This window comes from Martes martes (genome assembly GCF_963455335.1).
Source record: "Martes martes genome assembly, chromosome: 2".
Classification (NCBI taxonomy): domain Eukaryota; kingdom Metazoa; phylum Chordata; class Mammalia; order Carnivora; family Mustelidae; genus Martes; species Martes martes.
Window position 1 is genome coordinate 111276988 of NC_137889.1, and position 19680 is coordinate 111296667.

Here is a 19680-nt window from a genome sequence, read left to right on the forward strand (position 1 = left end):
TTAAAAAAAAAAAAAAAAAAAGAATTGCCCAAGGAGTCTTTTCAAAACGCACATTCCTGATCCACCCCCCCGAGATCCACTAAATACAAATCTCTGGGATTGGTACCAGAAATCTTTCATTTTGAAATACTGCCCTGGTGCACAGAGGGCTTTGGAAGTGGCTGCTGTATGGTTTTGACTACTATTAAATAAATGGTGCTTTTGTATATGGTAGCCTTATTTACACAGAGAAAATTACTATGTTCATGTCCCATGTAGAGAATCTCTTTGCTAAAACTAACAACAGAAGTAACAGCAACAACAACTTTATAATCTTTGATCAAAAATATCAGGCCTGAGTCTCCTGGCTGGTTCAGTCAGAGGAGCATGCAGCTCTTGATCACTGGGTCATGAGTTTGAACTCCACCTTGAGTATAGAGATTACTAAAATAAATAAATAAACTTAAAAAAAAGGAAGTATCAGGTCTACAGCAAGATGGTAACTCGAGCTAATTTCTTACCCCCTCATGCCAACCAATCACATACAACCCAGTCCCTTCTCCCGATTCACCAGAAATACTTTGGGTCCTTGACTCAAGACTTGATTGTGTATTTTCCTTAGAACATCTGTGGCGTGTGTTTATTTTCCTATAATACTTCTAACGAAGTATTATTATAGGAATGAAGTTTTTCCTGATTCAATTCTAGTTTCTAATTCAATGTCTGATTTTGTATTTGGTATTTTCCTCAGAATATCCGTGGCACATGCTTATTGTCCTATAGTAGTTCTAATGACTGTCCTCCAGAAATGAAAAATTCATATCTGTATGAAGCCAAAGAGGCCTTCGAAATTGGCCTCCTCACCAAGAGATATGACGAACCAGCCACTGGAAAACAAGAGCTTCATAATCTTCTCAAAGCTGCTTTCGGCCTAACAACAGTGCACCAAAGACTCTACGGGGAGACCGAGATGGTCCGTGTAGCCAGTCAGCTCTGTAATGAAGCTATGGGAAAGCTGTACAGTTTCAGTACTTCCTCTGGAAGTCAGGAGAGAGAAGCTCTCTCTCAGCAGATCTTGTCTATTATCACCCAGGTGAAGGATCATTTACAAATTCAAGGCTTCTCAAATTTAGATGACAAGTCTTATGTTCCAGAGAGTTTCAAACATGGGTTGGGTAAACCCATCTTGCATGGGCATGTGGATTTCCAAAAAATCCTTGGAGCCTATTCACAGCACCACACTTCAGTGTGTGAAGTATTTGAAAGCTCTTGTGGAAACAACAAAAATCAACAGAAAGATGCAAAAACCAGAGTCTGTATCACTACTCTAAAAACGGAGACAAAAAACGTAGATACTGTGAGTACTACCGAAGACAAATCACATTTTCAAAAAGCCATGGTAATATCGTCCTCCCAAATGGCTAAGAATAGTCAGGAGACACTCAGGAGGATAAGAGGGAAAAACTGGACCCATTCTGATGCATTTCGAGTCTCCTTGGATCAAGATGTAGAGGCTGAGGTTGAGTCACCAGACCACAGCCACAGTGAAGGAGCTGTTTTGGACAAGTCTCTGAGTGACAGCCATTGCTCTAGTTGTTGGAGCAAGTTATCAGGGGCTAGTTCTTCTACAAGCTGGGAGGAAGTGAATTATATAAATGATAGGCCAACCAGAAAAGAGCCTTGCAAAGAAAAACATCTTGTGGATACTCAGTGTTCCACTGCCCTGTCTGAAGAGCTAGAGATCAATGAGGAAAGCAGAGCTGTACACCCACTGTCTTCAGAACTTCATGGTCTCTCTCTCCAAGTGTCCAAGGATGACAGTTTAGAGTCTTCTCAAAGTCAGCAACACAAACACATGCCCTTGACAACCTTCTGTCCTCATAACACAACAGGCATATTCTTGGCCTCTGATGCAGGGCTGTTAGAAGGAGCTCCAGAAGGTGTGCAGGAAGTCAGAAACATGGGATCCAGAAACACTTCTGCTCATTCCAGTCCCTCGGTTGGTTCTGCTTCTTTATCCTCTTCTGGTTCTGGTCCACCCAAGAACATAGCCACATACCCTTTGGTCCAAGAAGAAAGCTTTGAACTAACTGAACTTCCAGAAATCAACTGCGATGATGAAGACAGGCATGGGAAAGAAATCAAAAGAGGCACAGGCCCTACATTCAAAGATAGCTCCTCTTGGATTGACCCAGAAGGAGAAACAGAGGAAAAAGAAGAGGATACGCCCTTACACTCTCACATAGCCATGGAGGTGTCTCTGGGCAAAAGTTCTGTGACAGCATGTAGCTCTTCCACTCTCCATTGGCCTGTGCAAAATCCTGACTCAGAAAAGAGCGGCGGCTCAGTCAAAGAGCAGGACATTGACCCTGATGCCTCCACAGTGGATGAGGAGGGCCAGCTGCTGGACAGCACAGACGTTCACCCCACCAGTGGGCGTGGCTCTTCTAGCCTATGTGCTCTGAGGCAGCCGCGTGATCAGGGGGCTGAGACCCCCGGTGCAGCTGTGAGCAGTAACATTGCCTTCCCTGATTTTAGCAAGGACTGCACTACCACAGAGGAAGGAAACAAACCAGGAAACACACTAAACTGCAGCCAGAACTCCAGCTCATCCTCACCATGGTGGTTGAAATCACCTGCATTTTCCAGCGGTTCTTCTGAGGGGGAAACCCCATGGTCCTTTCTGAATTCCAGTGGAAGTTCTTTTGTTTCATTGCCAGGAATGATAAGGCAAGAGATCCTAGAGGCTCGAACCCTGCACCCTGATGACTTTGAAAAACTCTTGGCGGGGGTGAGGCATGAGTGGCTGCTACAGAGACTGGAGAATACAGGAGTTTTTAAGCCCAATCAACTCCACCAAGCACACAGTGAGTACAACCTTTTTGGTAGGCAGAGCCTCAGGAAGCCTCTGTGTACGCTTGGGGTCCTCTGAAGAACTTGATGTGTAGGTCACTTAAAACTCATGAAAGACACAACCCCTCTTATGCTTTGTGAATATACGGAAAAATATGTACTTCGGGGGTTGCCCTCACTCTTTGTGTGGTGGACGCTAATGGTCGCAAAGACTAGAGGCTTATTCAGGCCACCTCGTGTGTTGGGGGCTTGCTGTGAAGACACACAAGGCAGTAAGGGAGACAAGAATCTTACAGGACCAAGGGACAGTCATCAGTTGGGGTTTAAAAAAGCTCAGCATCTGTCTTTTCCATGGATTCTCATTACCAACCAGCTGATTTCTGTTTTTCCCCATTCAGATTCTAGGGGGCAGAGTTTGACCTAGTTAAACATCACTCTTCTGCAGGGCAGAGATTTTCACACCTGTCCGCAAGGTTTCTTCCAGCCAATGGGTTGAGCAAGTGCCTTCTACTATTGCAATCAGCAATTCCTTCTTGCTTATGGAACAGCCCAGTGTCACTTACCATAGCAAGGAGTCTGGGTTGGGGCCATCCGATAGTCAGTGTGTCTATTACAGCTTAGAAGTGGTGGAGAGGCGGGGAAGGAGACAAAAGAAGGTTCCTCTTTTAGCCCCGAAGATCATATCGTAGCACCCTCTAAGACACTGAAGAATTATTTGAATGAGAGAAAAGAGACAAACTCTATGGATTGCTAAGCACTGGATACTAAAGTAATAGTTCTTGGGGAGCCTGGGTAGTTGGTTAAGTGTGTTAAGTGTTGGTTAAGTTGGTTAAGTGTCCAACTCTTGATTTCAGCTCAGGTCGTAATCTCAGGGTCCTAGGTTCTAGCACCCCATGGAGCACAGCGTCAGGGTCCATGCTCATTGGGAAGTGTGCTGGAGGATTCTCTCTCTCCCTCTCCCTCTACCTTTCTCTCCACTCACTCACTCTCTCTCTTTATCTCTCTCTCTCATGTAATCAATCAATCAATCAATAAAGTAGTAGTTTTCAATCTTGTCATCATTTAAGAATCCCTAGGGTTGGGGGAGCTTTTTAAAATTTCCAGTGCCTCACCCCAGAGTGTCCAATCTAATGAGTCTGCGGTTTGGATCCAGGCATCAGTATTTTTTAAGAGCTCTTTAAAAAAAAAAAAAGATTTTATTTATTTGAAAGGGAAAATGAGAGAGATAGAGCATGAGAAGAGGGAGGGTCAGAGGGAGAAGCAGACTCCCTGTCAAGCAGGGACCCTGCTACGGGACTTGATCCCAGGACTCCAGGATTATGACCGGAGCCAAAGGCAGTCACTTAACCAAATTGGGCACCCAGGTGCCCTTAGGAGCAATTCAGTAAGTTTTTATAAAGACAATGTCAGTCACTTCTGTTCAAAGTATTCCAGTGCTTTGCCTGCTGCCTTGAAGTCACACTAAGATACAGACCAGTTTTCACAAAAAGAAGTGAAATGCTACTCTAGTAGGGTCTCCCTATTCACTATTCCCTTTCTAGGGATTCTGTAGGTTCAGAATCACATTTCTTAGAGTTAGGCAACCCTTTATTGTTACGCCTCTGTGCCAGTTTGTGGGTAAAGAGCCACATGTACGTGATCTCAGACCCAGTAGGGGAATATTATTATCCCCAGTGTACAGATAAGAAAAACAGAGGAAGCCCAAAACAAGTTATACATTCCTCCGTCTTGCTTCCCCCAGTTCACTGCCTCTCCTATGGATGTGTGCAAGCGGCTCGCCTTCTGTTTCCATCCCCAGCTTCTCTGACTGAGTGACCCAACCCTGGCCACTGTCTTCCCCAGCCTCCAGCCATCTCCCACCCCAGTCCCAGACCCGTGAGTTTACCCTACTTGAAGTGTTTTTCTCTCCTGAGTCACCTGTACCTTCACCCATTATCACGACCTAGATGCAGGAGGTCCTTGTTCACATCATTGCAACTTGGATCCCAAAATGTTGCATTTCTTCTTAGAATTCATGTCTTTTCCCTCAAAGAAATGCTTTCTTACTAGCCCTGTTCTGCCTTTCCTTAAGGTGGAGATAGTTTTTTGCTTTTCCTTCTTATCTTTTCTTTCTTTAATTGAGTAGAATCAAATTGTATGGTAGCTATTTTGTCAAGTAATTCCTGGACTTTCCCAGCTTAAACAGAACAAGTAAGAGAAAATTAAGGTGCACTTTAATAGATAATCATGGTTTCTGGAGTTGCCAGGAGTCTCTGAAGGAAAGTTATTTTGTTTATTTCTATCTATATCGTCTGGTACCAGTCGTAGGTCCCAGGTCCCCCAGATAATTAGAAGAAAATGCAAGCATATATCACTCTTCCAAGATGGTCTCTGGGGCTTTGCTGCTTAAAAAGACTTTCTTTCCCACTATTTTCAGACAAAAAACTCTGGCCTTATCTTAACCCCTCACCATCACAAGCAAAAGATTTTGTGAATCTTCGTTACATTTGCAAAGCTTTAGTTTATTGTACTTCACTAACTTTCTAGTAGTAGTCATAGAAGAGGCTGAAATTTGAGAAAATGTCTAAAGAAACTGAAGATTTCAGGCAATTTTGATTCAACTTTATTCATAAATTGTAACAAACTTTGAAAATAATATCCATTTTTATCTTCTCTTTTTTTTTCAGATGCTCTTTTATTAAAATACTCTAAAAAATCAGAACTATGGACAGCCCAAGAAACTGTTGTATATTTGGGGGACTACCTGAATGTGAAGAAGAAAGGCAGACAAAGAAATGCTTTTTGGGTTCATTATCTTCATCAGGAAGAAACTCTGGGGAGGTATTTCTTTAAAACATCTATACTTCTAATGTAAAATGGGCTAATTATGACTTTCTGTTACTTAGTCACTTATGAGATTTTGAAAGAGCCAGAAAAGTTGGCCACAATGTATATTTTCAGATTCCCTACTCCTTTCTCCTCATTCTCTGATAGTAGTTACCACACACTGAACAACATTATGTCAGCCTTTTTACATAGATGTACGTGATGTCAAACCTCTCACAAAGACATTGTTATCCCCACTGTACAGATAAGAAAAATGAAGTTTCTGACTATATGGCAGGACAGAGAGCCTCAAACACTCCCACTAAAAATGCTGGCAAGAAGTCTAGTTCAACTTTGAAAACTACACTTATATGTAAATAAACGGTCTGCAGAAAAGGTAGGAAACTCCTTTGAGGCTAGGGATGAAGCATTTTTGGAGGTATAAGTGCATACTGAGCCCTTAAGACACCTCCTGTAGACATTCTGAGTGGGGTAGGATGAGGTGGCAGCCAGTCACCAAAGTTACACGTGTAAGGGAGTGTTTAGAGATCATCCATATAAAACAGGGATGCAGGAATGGCTACATCTTTAAGGAGAAATTTATCTTTAAAAAAAAAAAAAAAAACCAAGGGGCACCTGGATGGCTCAGTGGGTTAAAGCCTCTGCCTTGGGCCCAGGTTATGATCTCAGGGTCCTGGGATCGAGCCCCGCATCGGGCTCTCTGCTCAGCAGGGAGCTTGCTTCCTCCTCTCTGTCTGCCTCTCTGTGATCTTTGTCTGTCAAATAAATAAATAAAATCTTTAAAAAAAAACTAAATTAAAAAATAAATAAAATAAACAAAAAACAAAACAAGCAAATAAACAAAAAACTCCCCAGGCTCCTGGGTGGCTCAGCTTCTTAAGTGTCCAACTCTTGATTTCGGTTCAGGTCATGATTGATCTCAGGGTCGTGAGATAGAGCCCTATGTCAGTTTTCTTTTTTTTTTTTTTTTTTTTTTTAAAGATTTTATTTCTTCATTTGACAGACATAGATCACAAGTAGGCAGAGAGGCAGGCAGAGAGAGAGAGGGGAGGAAGCAGGCTCCCTGCTGAGCAGAGAGCCCGATGCGGGGCTCGATCCCAGGACCCTGGGATCATGACCTGAGCCGAAGGCAGAGGCTTTAACCCACTGAGCCACCCAGGCGCCCCCCTATGTCAGTTTTCTTGTTCATCAAGCAGTCTGCTGGAGATACTCCCTCTCCATCTGCCCCCCTCCAGCTCTCTTTCCCTCTCAAATAAATAAATAAATCTTTATTTTTAAAAAAATCCCACTGAGGTAAACACCTGGAAAATTTTTTGTTTGGCCTTAGTTCTAGATGACAACTTCAAGCAAAAACTCACCTGAGAAATAGTCACCACAAGTGGTCCCCATTAGGTTTGAGGCCTAATTTTACATCGTCTGTATATTTAAAAAGACCTATAAGGCAAGAATTTTAAGGTGGACCCTCTTCTTTATCCAAATCCAAATAATGTAAGAAATAAATAGGAAGAGAAGAAATGAGAGAGAGTGAGAAATTGGGTGATTCTTAAACAATGGAAGTAGATTTCTTGAAAAGGTTGTTGATGATGATGATGATAATAATAATAATAGGAACATGTAAATCTACTTACCAAGTATATATGTGCCAAGTCTTATGTTAACTAATTTATATACTAATTTAATTGATCATCACAAAACACTATGAGGCAAATATTATTATCCCCATTTTACAGATGAGGGAACTGAGGCATAGAGATGTTAAGAAACTTGCCCCATGTCACACATCCAAGCGATGAAGCTGTGTGTTATGGGTTGAATGAGTTTTTTAACAGCTCTGTACCTCCAGTCTCAAATTCATATGTTGAAGTCCTAACCCATAGTACTCAGACTGTGATCTTATTGAAAGAGAGTCATTGCAGATATAATTAATTAATTAATTATAATTAAATGAGGTCATTTCAGGATAGGGTGGGCCCCTCATCCGCTCTTATAAAAAGGAAATTTGGAGATAGACCTGCACAAGGAGAATGCACGTCAGATTGTAGTTATGTTGCCACAGAGCAGAAACCAGCAGAAGCCAGGAGGGAGGACCGGAAAACATCCTTCTCTAGTGGCTTCAGAGGGAACAAGGCCTTGCCGACATCTTGTTCTTGGGCTTCCAGGCTCCAGAACTGTGAGAAAACCCATTTCTGTTGTTTAAGTCACTCAATTTATGGCTCTTGGTTATAGTAGCCCTAAGAAATTAATACAGCAGGATGTATCATAGAGGATCTGAAATGGGAAATGAAAGAGAGAATAAGAAATGTGAAAGATGAAATGGAGGATCCAACAAATATCTGATCAGAAAAAGATAACAGATCAAATAGAAAAGAATTACTATTTAAATAGATACTACCTGATAATTTCCCAAAATTGCCAAAACACATTAATCTTCAAATACAGGAGTCATAGTAAATCCTAAGTAGGATAGAAAAGGAGGGAAGAAACTAGGAAGGAAGGAAGGCAGGCAATCATAAATATACTTCTAGCTACATAGTAGTGAAACTTTAGAACACCAAGGATGAAGAAATAGTCTTAAAAACTGTCAAAGACAAAAGAGTTTACTGCTAAGAAATCCTTACTGAAGAAAAATGATCCCAACAAAATGGCATAAGATGCCAGAAAGAATGGACCTCTGTCCCCAGATTGATGATCCTGTACCTAGGGCTGGAGGTCCTCTGACAAAACGTTTGGGAACGGTTCTAGTACCAGGGTTTGCTCAAAGTTCTGAACGGATTCAAAGCTACTGCAAGCTGAGCAGTCTGTCCAGAGCAGAAACACTGGATTACCCCGTTACAGCAACTGCTCCTCTGCTGGCTGCTTTCTGTTGCCTTAGAGGTTCCTCCTCTGCAGCCTCCATTGTCAGATTGTCTTTTTTTTTTTTTTTAAGATTTTATTTATTTATTTTCGAGAGAGTGAGCAAGCAGGGAAAGGGACAGAGGAAGAGGGAGAGAAAATCTCAAGCTGATTCTGCATTGAGTGCAGAGCCCATCACCGGGCTTGATCTCAGGACCCTGAGATCATGACCTGAGCCAAAACTAAGAGTTGGACAATTAACCAACTGAGCGACCCAGGTGCCCTTAAATTTCCCTTCTGACCCCCAGGGGTCTGAATGGCCAAAACTTCAGCGAACTTGGATTTCACAATCCTATTGGACTCAGTAATCTTTTTGTTGTTAACATATAATGTATTATTTGTTTCAGTGGTACAGGTCTGTGATTCATCAGTCTTACACAATTCAGAGCACTCACCATAGCACATACCCTCCCCAGTGTCCATCACCCAGCCACCGCATCCCTCCCACTCCACTCCCCCCGCCGACAGCCCTCAGTTTGTTTCCTGAGATTAAGAGTCTCTTATGGTTTATCTCCATCTTGTTTCATTTTTCCCTCCCTTCCACTATGATCCTCTGTCTTGTTTCTCAAATTCCTCATATCAGTGAGATCATATGATAATTGTCTCCCTCTGATTGACTTATTTTGCTTAGCATAATACCCTCTAGTTCCATCCACGTCATTGCAAATGGTAAGATTTCATTTTTTTTTTATGGTGGACTCAGTAATTTCAGGAGAGCATTTTCTCTAGTTGAGGTCTATAACTCTGACAATTCTCTTTGATTTTTGGAGGTCACTCTGGACACATGCAAATTCCTCATAAATTCACACTGGCTTATAGCAAATATAAACTCCAGTAAGTGTGATAGTTACTGTTTTGCTCCTTTCAACACTTAATCATTTACTGCCCTCATATGTTGTCTCCAGCTATGCATAAGGCCTTGAAATATACAAATCCTGTTTCACACTTTCTTCAAAACACTCAGGACTAGCACAGGACTACACACATAATAGGTGATGATGGAAGCAAGTATTTGTACAGATGAAGTAATCACAAAAGAAAGGGATAGAGGAAGACTTCAGATTGATTAACCGACCTGTTTAAGGCCACGGTGCAGGTAGTAAAATATCTGATTGCAGAGCCCGCACTTTCCAGTGTCCATCCTGGCTCCCTAGACTCACCAAGGGTGGCTGGCCAACTGCTACAGTAACTGGATGCTTGCTTTATAATCACCATTGTCCTGGGTCAGTGTATCAGAAAGTGTTCTTCAGGAAAACAGAACCAAGAAGATATATATACATATAGACAGAGAGTTATTGTCAGGATTTGGCTTGCGTGATGATAGAGGCCAGGAAATCTCAAGTTCTGCAGTTGGCCAGCTGGAGACCCAGGAGAGCTAATGGTGTAGTTCCAGGTCAAAGGCCAGCAGGCTTAAGACCAGGAAGAGCTGATGTTTCAGTTCAAGTCCAAAGACAGGAAAAGACCAGTGTCCCAGCCCAAAGGCAGTGTGACAAGCAGAATTCTTTTCACTTGGGAGAAGGTCATTCTTTTCATTCTATTTTTGTCCTTCAACTGATTAGACTAGGCCCACCCACATGAGGGAGAGCAATCTGCTTTACTTAGACTGTTGATTTAGGTGTGAAATTTATCCCAAAACAACTTCACCAAAACTGCCAGAATTATGGTTGATCAAATATCAGGGCACCCTATGGCCAAGTCAAGATAGCACATAACATTAGCCATCACCATCAGCCAACGTGAATTATGTTCTCATGTTCAGGAGGCTCTTACAAAATTATTTGAGTCATGAAATAAGAAAGGATAGTTAATATTGACTGTCCAAGGTAGAGAAAGAGTAGTGTTTTTCAAGAATTTTTTCATCTCTCCTTTCGTCTCTGTTCTCTTCCTCTGTGATAAGATCACTCTTGCATTTCTTTTGTATGGTTTTTTCCTCTGGTCATAGATATGTTGGGAAAGAATATAAGGAGCAGAAGGGGCTGTGGCACCACTTCACTGATGTGGAAAGGCAAATGACTGCACAGCACTACGTGACAGAATTTAACAAGAGACTTTACGAACAAAAGATTCCAACACAGATATTCTATATCCCATCCACAATATTACTGGTAAGATTAAAGAGGGCAGGGGCACCTGGGTGGCTCAGTGGTTTGAGCCTCTGCCTTCGGCTCGGGTCATGGTCTCGGGGTTCTGGGATCGAGCCCCACATCGGGCTCTCTGCTCAGCAGGAGCCTGCTTCCCCCTCTCTCTGTCTGCCTCTCTGCCTAGCTCTGATTTCTCTCTGTCAAATAAATAAAATCTTGAAAAAAAAAAAAAAAAAAAAAAAAAAAGATTAAAGAGGGCAAGTGTTTCGTTCAACAGGTCTATAAGTACATTTTTGGTAATGACCAATAAACTCAGTTACCAGACTCCCTCAGCTGCTTCATCTTCTTCATCTACTTAGAGAGATGTGTAAGAACTATGACCTTCTAGACCCTGAATACGTAATTTGGATCTTCCAAGTCACCCTATTAAGTCTGGTATCTGGTCCCACATGGTCAAGTGAGCATTTTTCGTATCCTTTCTTTGGGTACTGTCTGTACTTTCAAAGAGAGAAAAAGGACCCTAAAGATGATACGGAGTACAAATTAACCCCTCAACAACATGATGCACGAATTCACTGTTTTACATCTGTTAGTCCCCATCCCTGGCAGCCAAGGAATTACCAAGTCATAGTTTAAACACCTTTAGTAAGGAAAAATAATTATTCCCTTTTCACTTTCAAACAATTCTACTCGTTAGGAAGTTCTTAGATCTAGCCCAAAGGTGTCTTCCTCTGATTTCTACCTATGAATTGCAACTCCACCTTCTGGGGTCATTGAGCCCAATCTGTTTTCACTAAGCTATCTCTTTAAATATAGAAGGACAACCATCCATCTCCACTGACTTTTCTCTTATTTGGGTTAAGAATATCCTACCTTCCCAAATATGTTGGATCCTTAGCTCATTCATACCTAAAGAATTTTTTTTTTTTTTACATAGGCCAAAGACATTTTTTGACCCATATTTTATTACTAGCAATTAGAGCAATCATCCATTTTTCACTTTCTTTATGTCAAGCACTATGCCAGGCATTTAACACATCCACTCCAACCTTTGAAACAACTTGACAAAAGAGATTATACCCTCAAATGTTTGAACTGCTATTCCAGCCCAGCATCCCAGGCCATGATTTATCTCCATGACAAGCTCCCTAGGGTAAGTCCCTTCATGGCCTCATTTTTATGTGAGTATTTTAATAAAAGAATAAAAATTATTTTAGTTTCCATTATATGCCACATAAAATGTTATGCACTTTACATGCATTTTTCTCATTTAATTTTTTTTAACAATGCTGTAAGGTCGTTACTATTACAGTATCTGCTTTACAGATGACCAGACCAAAACCTCCAGAAGTAACAGAGCTCCTAACAGCAAAGCCTAGGTTCAAAGTGAGGTCTACCCAAGCCCAAAGCCTGTGGCCTTCCTAGTCATTATGGTCTCCCATTTCTATTTTTCAGATTTTGGAAGGCAAGACAATAAAGGGATGTATCAGTGTGGAACCTTACATACTGGGAGAATTTGTGAAGTTATCAAATAACGCAAAAGTGGTGAAAACAGAATACAAAGCCACAGAATATGGATTGGCTTATGGCCATTTTTCCTACGAGTTTTCTAATCATAGAGATGTTGTAGTCGATTTACAAGGTATGTGAAATTGGGATTTTTAAGTTTTTAGTATTATTCATATGTAAACATGAGGTCTTGTAACTAGCTCTTGCGGTCAGTATTTAATAGACTGTTCAGTGCCTAGACTGCTATTTATAATTCAATTGATTGATTTTACTGTATGTAGCAAATGATGTCTGGAAAAAATGTCTTAAGCGTCTACAAGGGTCTAAAGTGTCACAAAATCAGTGAGATCTGGCTCACATTCTGCTGGGCTCAATTCTAGAACAAATCCATTTTTTTAATTTCATTTAAGTATATTTGAATGATGAGTTTTTTTATATTGCATGCTTTAATATGTGGAAAGACTTTCCACTCATTCTTTTCTTCAGCCCTTTACCTTTATTACAAGTGTGACATTAGGTTTCATAACGGGGTCATTATGAAATAGAAAGTTGTGTGCACTCGAATCTGACTTTTAAAAAAATCTCTGCATTTATATTTTAATTTTATTTCAGTTCATCTAGTATTTTATTTACTGGAATTATTAGCTAATACTCTTCATTTAAATGATAAATGAGGTTTCTTATAACTATTTTTAGTAATGATTCTATGACCATTCTCCAAGATTTTCTCTATCCCCCTTCCATAGCATTTATCATCACTCTCTGTCATATTATGTATTTTACTTATTTATATTGCTTATCAATCTGTCCCACTTCACCAGAATGTTAGCTCAATGAGTATAGTGATTTTTTACTTATTGCTTAATCCCCAGTACTCAAAACAGTGTCTTGTATAGTGTGTATGCTCGATAAATACTTGCTAAATGAACAGATGAATTAATGGGTTAGGCACTAAAGCAACTTATGAATCATGAAATGTTCAGTATATTGTTATCTCCATAATTAAACTAAGTGCATTTTTTTGCTCTCTAATTCCTTACAAATTGATAGTCTAGGTATGTCATATTTGACAAATTTAATTATCCAATGTTCAGTTTCCCTTCTTAAACCAGTAATTGGAATACACAATACCGAATCCCTTAACAGAAACTTATTAAACATAAACTTCAGTATAACCAAGTTTTTAAAGTATCTCTCTAAATAAATATATTTTATTTTTCTGAAATACTTTACTGACCTTTATAAAGGATTTAATTCTCAGACATATGTATTTCTCTTTTAGGTTGGGTGACTGGTAATGGAAAAGGGCTCATCTATCTGACAGATCCCCAGATTCACTCTGTTGATCAGAATGATGTCACTACCAATTTTGGAAAGAAAGGAATTTTTTACTTTTTTAATCACCAGCATGCGAAATGTAATGAAATATGCCATCGTCTTTCTCTGACAAGACCTTCAGTTGAGAAACCAAATAATTCATAGACTCTCTGGCGTGGTAATGGGATGGGCTTAGTGCTGCTTACGTGTGGGGGGCCCTGCCCTCTTTCCAGGCACACACAGTATGGCACAGCCCAGTCCCCTTGGGCTTAGGCAGGACCATGGGACTAGTTCTAGCCAATGATTTGTGAGACGAATTGTTGAATATCAATTTCAGGCCCTTATTTAGTTGCCAGTGCAAGTGGAGTGACTTTCCTTCCGCCACAATTAGCAGAATATGTCAGGAGATAGCTGCTTGTCAGTGTTAAGTCCTGCAGTGAGGGTAACCTGAAAAAGTCCCCCACGGCCCCATCGTGGACACAAAACAGATGAGAAATAAACTTTTGTGGCTTAAGCCATTGAGATTTTGGAGTTTTCTGGTCAGTATCTATCAACGATGGTACTATGGGTGTTTTTCCTATCGATTTAGGAGTTTTCCGTATGTATTAAAGAGTTCAGGACAGGGTGCCTGGGTGGCTCAGTGGGTTAAGCCTCTGCCTCCGGCTCAGGTCATGATCTCAGGGTCCTGGGATTTAGCCCCGCATAGGACTCTCGGCCCAGCAGGGAGCCTGCTTCCCCACTCTCTCTGCCTACTTGTGATCTCTCTCTGTCAAATAAATAAATAAAATTTTTTAAAAAGAAGAACTCTTAAAAAAAAAAAAAAGAGTTCAGGACATTGTGATATGAGTTCCTGTTGTTTTCTGTTTGTCTTCTGACATTTAACTTCATATGAAACTTTTTTTTTCCTTGCAGAGTTTACTTTATACAGTTGAATTCATTCATCTTTTATTTTACGGCTTCTAGGTTCTAGGTTCTATGTAGATCCTCTTCCCACGGGTTTCTTTATTTTTAGAGTACGTTTCTAGTATGTTTACATTTGCAAAAGGTCTGAGGGAAGAATGGTGCGTTGTAAGAGGCACGACAGTCCACTCCTTGCGCCACACAGATCTTCTTCTTCACACGCGTGTGGGGAGCAGCTCATCCACGGTCTTGTTAAAAGAAATTTAGAAAAAAGATACTGGTGAGGTATTCCTTTACTGAGGTTAGTCTTTGGGGACACAGCTGGTTTTCACTCTTTCCCTCCTCCACTATTCAGTCTAACTTTCCCTCATTCTGAGGTATTACTTGAGCAAGTCTTGGTGGCTAATCTGGTATGATTCAGACCTCCGTATGTGCGGTTTCTGCATACTTGATAGTTAGAACTTCCCCAGTTTGGCTTACAGGGCAAATCCGTCCACAGCTGCGGCTGTGGAAGGGAGAACCGTATAGATCTCCTGCTGTGGGGGTGCGGTTGACCCACACTCCAGCTCTGAGCCCTCCGGATCACAGGGAAGTCATGTACCGCCCCCCACACCCCCCAATGCTCTCAGCCAGTGACTCAGCAAGGCCAGGAAATCCAGGCTCCGAATACTTCAGACAGGTGGCTGTACACAACATCTTCCCAGTGGCCTGAGAAAAACCTTCTTAACACTCTGTTGCTGTTTGACACTCTTCCTTCCCAGGCCTCCTTTGCCCTCTCCTTTCACTGGTACCACACCTGCATATCCCGCTTCCCACCCCTTGGCCTTTAGAGTCATTTCTCCCAACAAATATCTCGTGTGTCTAATCCCTTTCAGGCATCTGCTTCCTGAACAACCCAAACCAACAAAAGTTTCTTAAAGAAATGGAAAAAACTTCATCCTGTTAACAAAGAGGAAAACTTGTATCATTCTCAAAGATGCAAAAAAAAGGGCATTTAATAAAATGAAAATCAATTCATAGTAGAAAGCTCTCTGCAAACTAAGCGTAAAGGAAAGCTTTCTAAATCTGATAAAGGGATTTTTTTTAACTTTTTTTTTTTTTTTTTAAAACAAACAGCGATATCATGGGGCACCTGAGTGGCTCAGTGGGTTAAGCCTCTGCCTTTGGCTCAGGTCATGATCTCAGGGTCCTGGGATTGAGTCCCGCATTGGGCTCTCTGCTTGGCAGGGAGCCTGCCTCCTCCCATCTCTCTCTCTCTCTGCCTGCCTCTATGTCTACTTGTGATCTCTCTCTCCTTGTCAGATAAATAAATAAAGTCTTTAAAAAAAAAAAAGCAGTATCATAATTAACAGTGAGACACTTAACTTTTTCCATTTGAGAAAAGTAACAAAACAAATTTGCTTACTATCCAAACCCTATGCATCATTTGTGAAAAAAATTAAAAATACATATATTGATGTCTGACCCTGGTTTCTGGCACAAGGCTCCTAAAAGCCTTGTAATTCCCTAAGTGATAAGAGCACCAGCTCCTAAATTCCTTGAAATCCTGAGTGATAAGAGTATCTTTTGTTGGGGCACCTGGGTGGCTCAGTGGGTTAAAGCCTCTGCCTTCAGCTCGGGTCATGATCTCAGGGTCCTGGGATGGAGCCCGGCGTCGGGCTCTCTACTCGGCGGGGAGCCTGCTTCCCTCCCTCTCTCTGCCTGCCTCTCTGCCTACTTGTGATCTCTCTCTCTCTGTCAAATAAATAAATAAAATCTTAAAAAAAAAAAGAGTATCTTTTGTTTTAATGGCACAACTCTTGATGAGCTCCTAGATACCTTCTGGATAAGGACTGGTCACCAGCAAGACCACGTCATGATCAGAAGCTTGGAACTTTCAGCCTCACCTCCCAACCTCCTAGAAAGGGAGAAGGCCTAGCAATTGAGTTAATGATTAATCATGTCTACATAATGGAGCCCCAGTAAAAATCCCCAAATTACCAATTCTGAGAGCTGCCCGGGTGAACGACATGGAGGTCGTGGGAGGGAGGTGCAGCCACAGAGGGCAGTAAGCTCTGTCGGTGTCGCTCCCCCATACCCTGCCCTACGCATCTCTCCCACCTGAGGTTCTTCTATTTCTTTCATCATATCCTCTTATAATAAACCAGTGAATAACTAAGTGTTTCCCTGACCCCTGTGAGTCACTCTAGCATAGTATCAAACCTGAGGAGGTCATGAGAACCTCAATGAGCAGCCATGCAGTAAGAAGTACAGGGAACACCTGGGACTGCAATTAGTGTCAGAGGTGAGGGATTCCTGTGAGACTGAGCCCTTAGCCTGTGGGATCTGATGCTAATTCCAGGTAGAGTGTCTTAGACATGAACTGAATGATAGGACATCCAGCTGGTGTCAGAGAATTAGTGTGGGGAGAAAACCCACACCACTGGTTTCAGAAGTACTGTGAATGTGGTGCTAGTGTATGTGAGTAAAGGAGAAATACAAAGGAGTTTCCCCCTCTAAAACATTATAGAAGAATTCCAGCTAATGAACATAAAAGGAATGATGGAATTAGGAAATCACCATACATCCCTTAATGAAATAATGGGCCTGGGCAAAAATCATGGATAACTGTGAATACTATTAGGAGAATAGTTGATGAGGAGCTTTATAACGGAAGAATCAGGCTGAAGTTACTTACACCTCAATCAATTGTATCACCAAAAGTGGGACAGTAAACAATGATAAATAACACTATGGGCACAATTAGGGATTTTTAGTGTTTGCTGAGTGTTAGATAAAATCAATGAGGTGGTATCTTAAAACAATACTAAAGCCAAAAAAAAAAAAAAAGTGAAGGTGGAAGTAAGAAAAACGTGGTTCTTTCTTGATAATGTTGAAGCAGTCGTAAGGGTACATCGGGCTTCATTATACTAGTCTTTTTCTTTTTGTATATATTTTTAAGTGTTCACAATTTTTTCAAACTAGAAGGTCTTAAAAGAAGAACTACCATGGATTATCCAAAGAATGGGTGGATAGAGATGATAAGGACTATGATTTGTATCAACTAAGCTAGTCAGAAAAGAATATAAGAAGGAGCCGTCAACAATGTAAAGTCCCACAGAGAAATCAAGAAGAAATAGAATATGCCCTGGCTGAGGGCCTGAGGATAATGAGGAGAGACGGCTGACAGCAAAAACAAGTAACTGGTTGACAGAGTGGTGTTCTGGATATTGTAGAATAGAGATCAGCAAACTATGGCCCCTGGGTCAAACCCTGCCACCAGCATTCCAAGTTTTATTGGAACACGGCCACACTCACTCAGTTACATATTATCTGTGGCTGATCTTGTGTCACAGTGGCAAAGATGAGCAGTTGTGTCAGAGTCCGTGTCCTACAAAGTCAAAGGTATGCACTATCTGGGCCTTTATAGGAAAGGTTTGTTAACCCTGGTTGTAGAAGATGAAATCAGAAATAAAGGTCAGGATGTTGACATAACAAAGAAATATGGGTGTCTCTACCAACACACAACAAAAGGAGGTAACAACAATGGGTGAAGAAATTGGAAATCGGAGGCAATAAAGAAGTAGTTGATGAAAAGCATAAAGCATGTGTTGGAGCTCCCTTTTCTTTGTGATGTCAAAAATCTAGGTTATCCGTTGAATGAGATGAGGCTAGCAACATCAGGCTATGAGAGGAGGGAAGCTTATGAAACAATGCATATTCTGTATCATAAAGAGGAGAAATACTTCAACTGAGGGGAATTCACAGAAAATTACATTTTAAAAATCTCTTTAAATTGTTATTTATTTATACCAACATTAATATACCCAATGTCTGGCTTAAGAAAGTAAATGTGATACTAATGTTGAAGACTACAATGGACCTTTCCCTAATCTTCACCTCCTCTTCTATGCAAGAGGTAATCACTACCCAGAAAGTGTTGGTTATCATTCCCTTTCATGTGGCTACACATTTACTTTTATTTAATGTTGTTATTCATTTATATTTTGTATAAAAGCAACAATAAATACCCAGTGCTAGGTGTTTTTGAAAAAATATTTTTAAGGTTTGTATAAATACAAAAAAAGACCAGAAGCATTTAAAATGAGCCAGATTGGCTTTATAGAAAATGAAAAATACAGTCATTGATATTTCACATTTAATAGAAAGGTTAAACAGCAAATTAGGCATCATTCAAGAAAGAATTACTGAAATGTAAGGTAAGTGTGAAGAAATGAGCCAAAATGCAGCAGAAAGATAAAGGGATGGAATATACAAAAGAAAGAACATGAGATTTGGGGGAAAGACAGAGAGGCCTACCCTCATGTGGTGGCGGCTCTAGAAGGAAAAGAAGAGAACGAGACAGACAGAATCCTCTCGGTCAAGTGAAGAAAATGAATCAAGAAGCACATGATCAATTGTATCAAATACTGCTTATAGACAAGAAGAGTACTGTGAATTGAATTATTTACTAGTAACCTTGATGTGAGCACATATAGTTGAATATTGGGGGTGAAGGCCCAAATGGAAAGACGCAATCGTTTTTTATTGCTGCATAACTAATTACCACAACTGTAGCAGCTTAAAACAACACACATTTATTATCTCACAGGTTTTGTGGGTCAGAAGTCTGGGCACAGCTTAGCTGGTCCTCTGTTCAATGTCTCCCAAGGCTGCAATCGAGGGGTTGGCCAGACTATACTCTTATCTGGAGGTTTGGCAGGGGAAGAATGCACTTCCAAGTTTACCAACTTGTTTCAAAACTCATCTCCTTACAGTTGTAGGACTGACATTCCCCACTTTTTTGCAAGCTGTTAGCTGGAGGCCCAGCTCAGCTCCTGGAGACCCTTGTGGCTTCCTGCCATGTGACCCCCCTCACAGGCCATCTCATCAGCTGAACTCCTTCAAGACCAGCGGAAGGGCATCTCCCTTCTTCCCAGGAAGCAAAGGGTGAGTTTTATGCAGCATAACTTAATCAAGAGTCTGTTGGGTAGAAACAACTCACAACTTCTACCCACCATCAGGGAGAAGGAATTACAGCGGTGTGGTTCATCGGGGGTTACTTTAGGGTGCATCTACACAGAAGAGTTTAAGTGAGGAGAGAGGAAAAGAAATGGAGAAAGAGCATGTGGAATACTGTGCGAGGTATGCTTCAGTAGAGAACAAAGAAATGGGGTGGTGGGTAGTGGGGGAAGTGGAATTAAGAGAGATACAGGATATTTTTATATAGATGGGAGAAGTCACAGCATACCAATGGGAGAGTTACAGAAGAAAATGAAGAAATGGGGTGCCTGGGTGGCTCAGTCGTTAAGCGTCTGCCTTCAGCTCAGGTCGTGATCCCAGG

General features: G+C 41.1%; 1 protein-coding gene across 2 annotated transcripts in view; it reads left to right on the top strand.

Moving 5' to 3' along the window:
* The window catches only part of ALPK1 (alpha kinase 1), a 120673-nt gene extending 106374 nt beyond the window's left edge, over positions 1 to 14299 (top strand). For both annotated transcript variants that reach the window (XM_080796261.1, XM_080796262.1), the window contains 5 exons: positions 731 to 2846; positions 5499 to 5652; positions 10493 to 10655; positions 12087 to 12273; positions 13423 to 14299. In XM_080796261.1, coding sequence (XP_080652387.1) covers positions 731 to 2846; positions 5499 to 5652; positions 10493 to 10655; positions 12087 to 12273; positions 13423 to 13622 — 2820 coding nt within the window. In that variant the 3' untranslated portion in view covers positions 13623 to 14299. The remainder of the gene's footprint in view (positions 1 to 730; positions 2847 to 5498; positions 5653 to 10492; positions 10656 to 12086; positions 12274 to 13422) is intronic.
* Positions 14300 to 19680: the final 5381 nt, after the last annotated feature.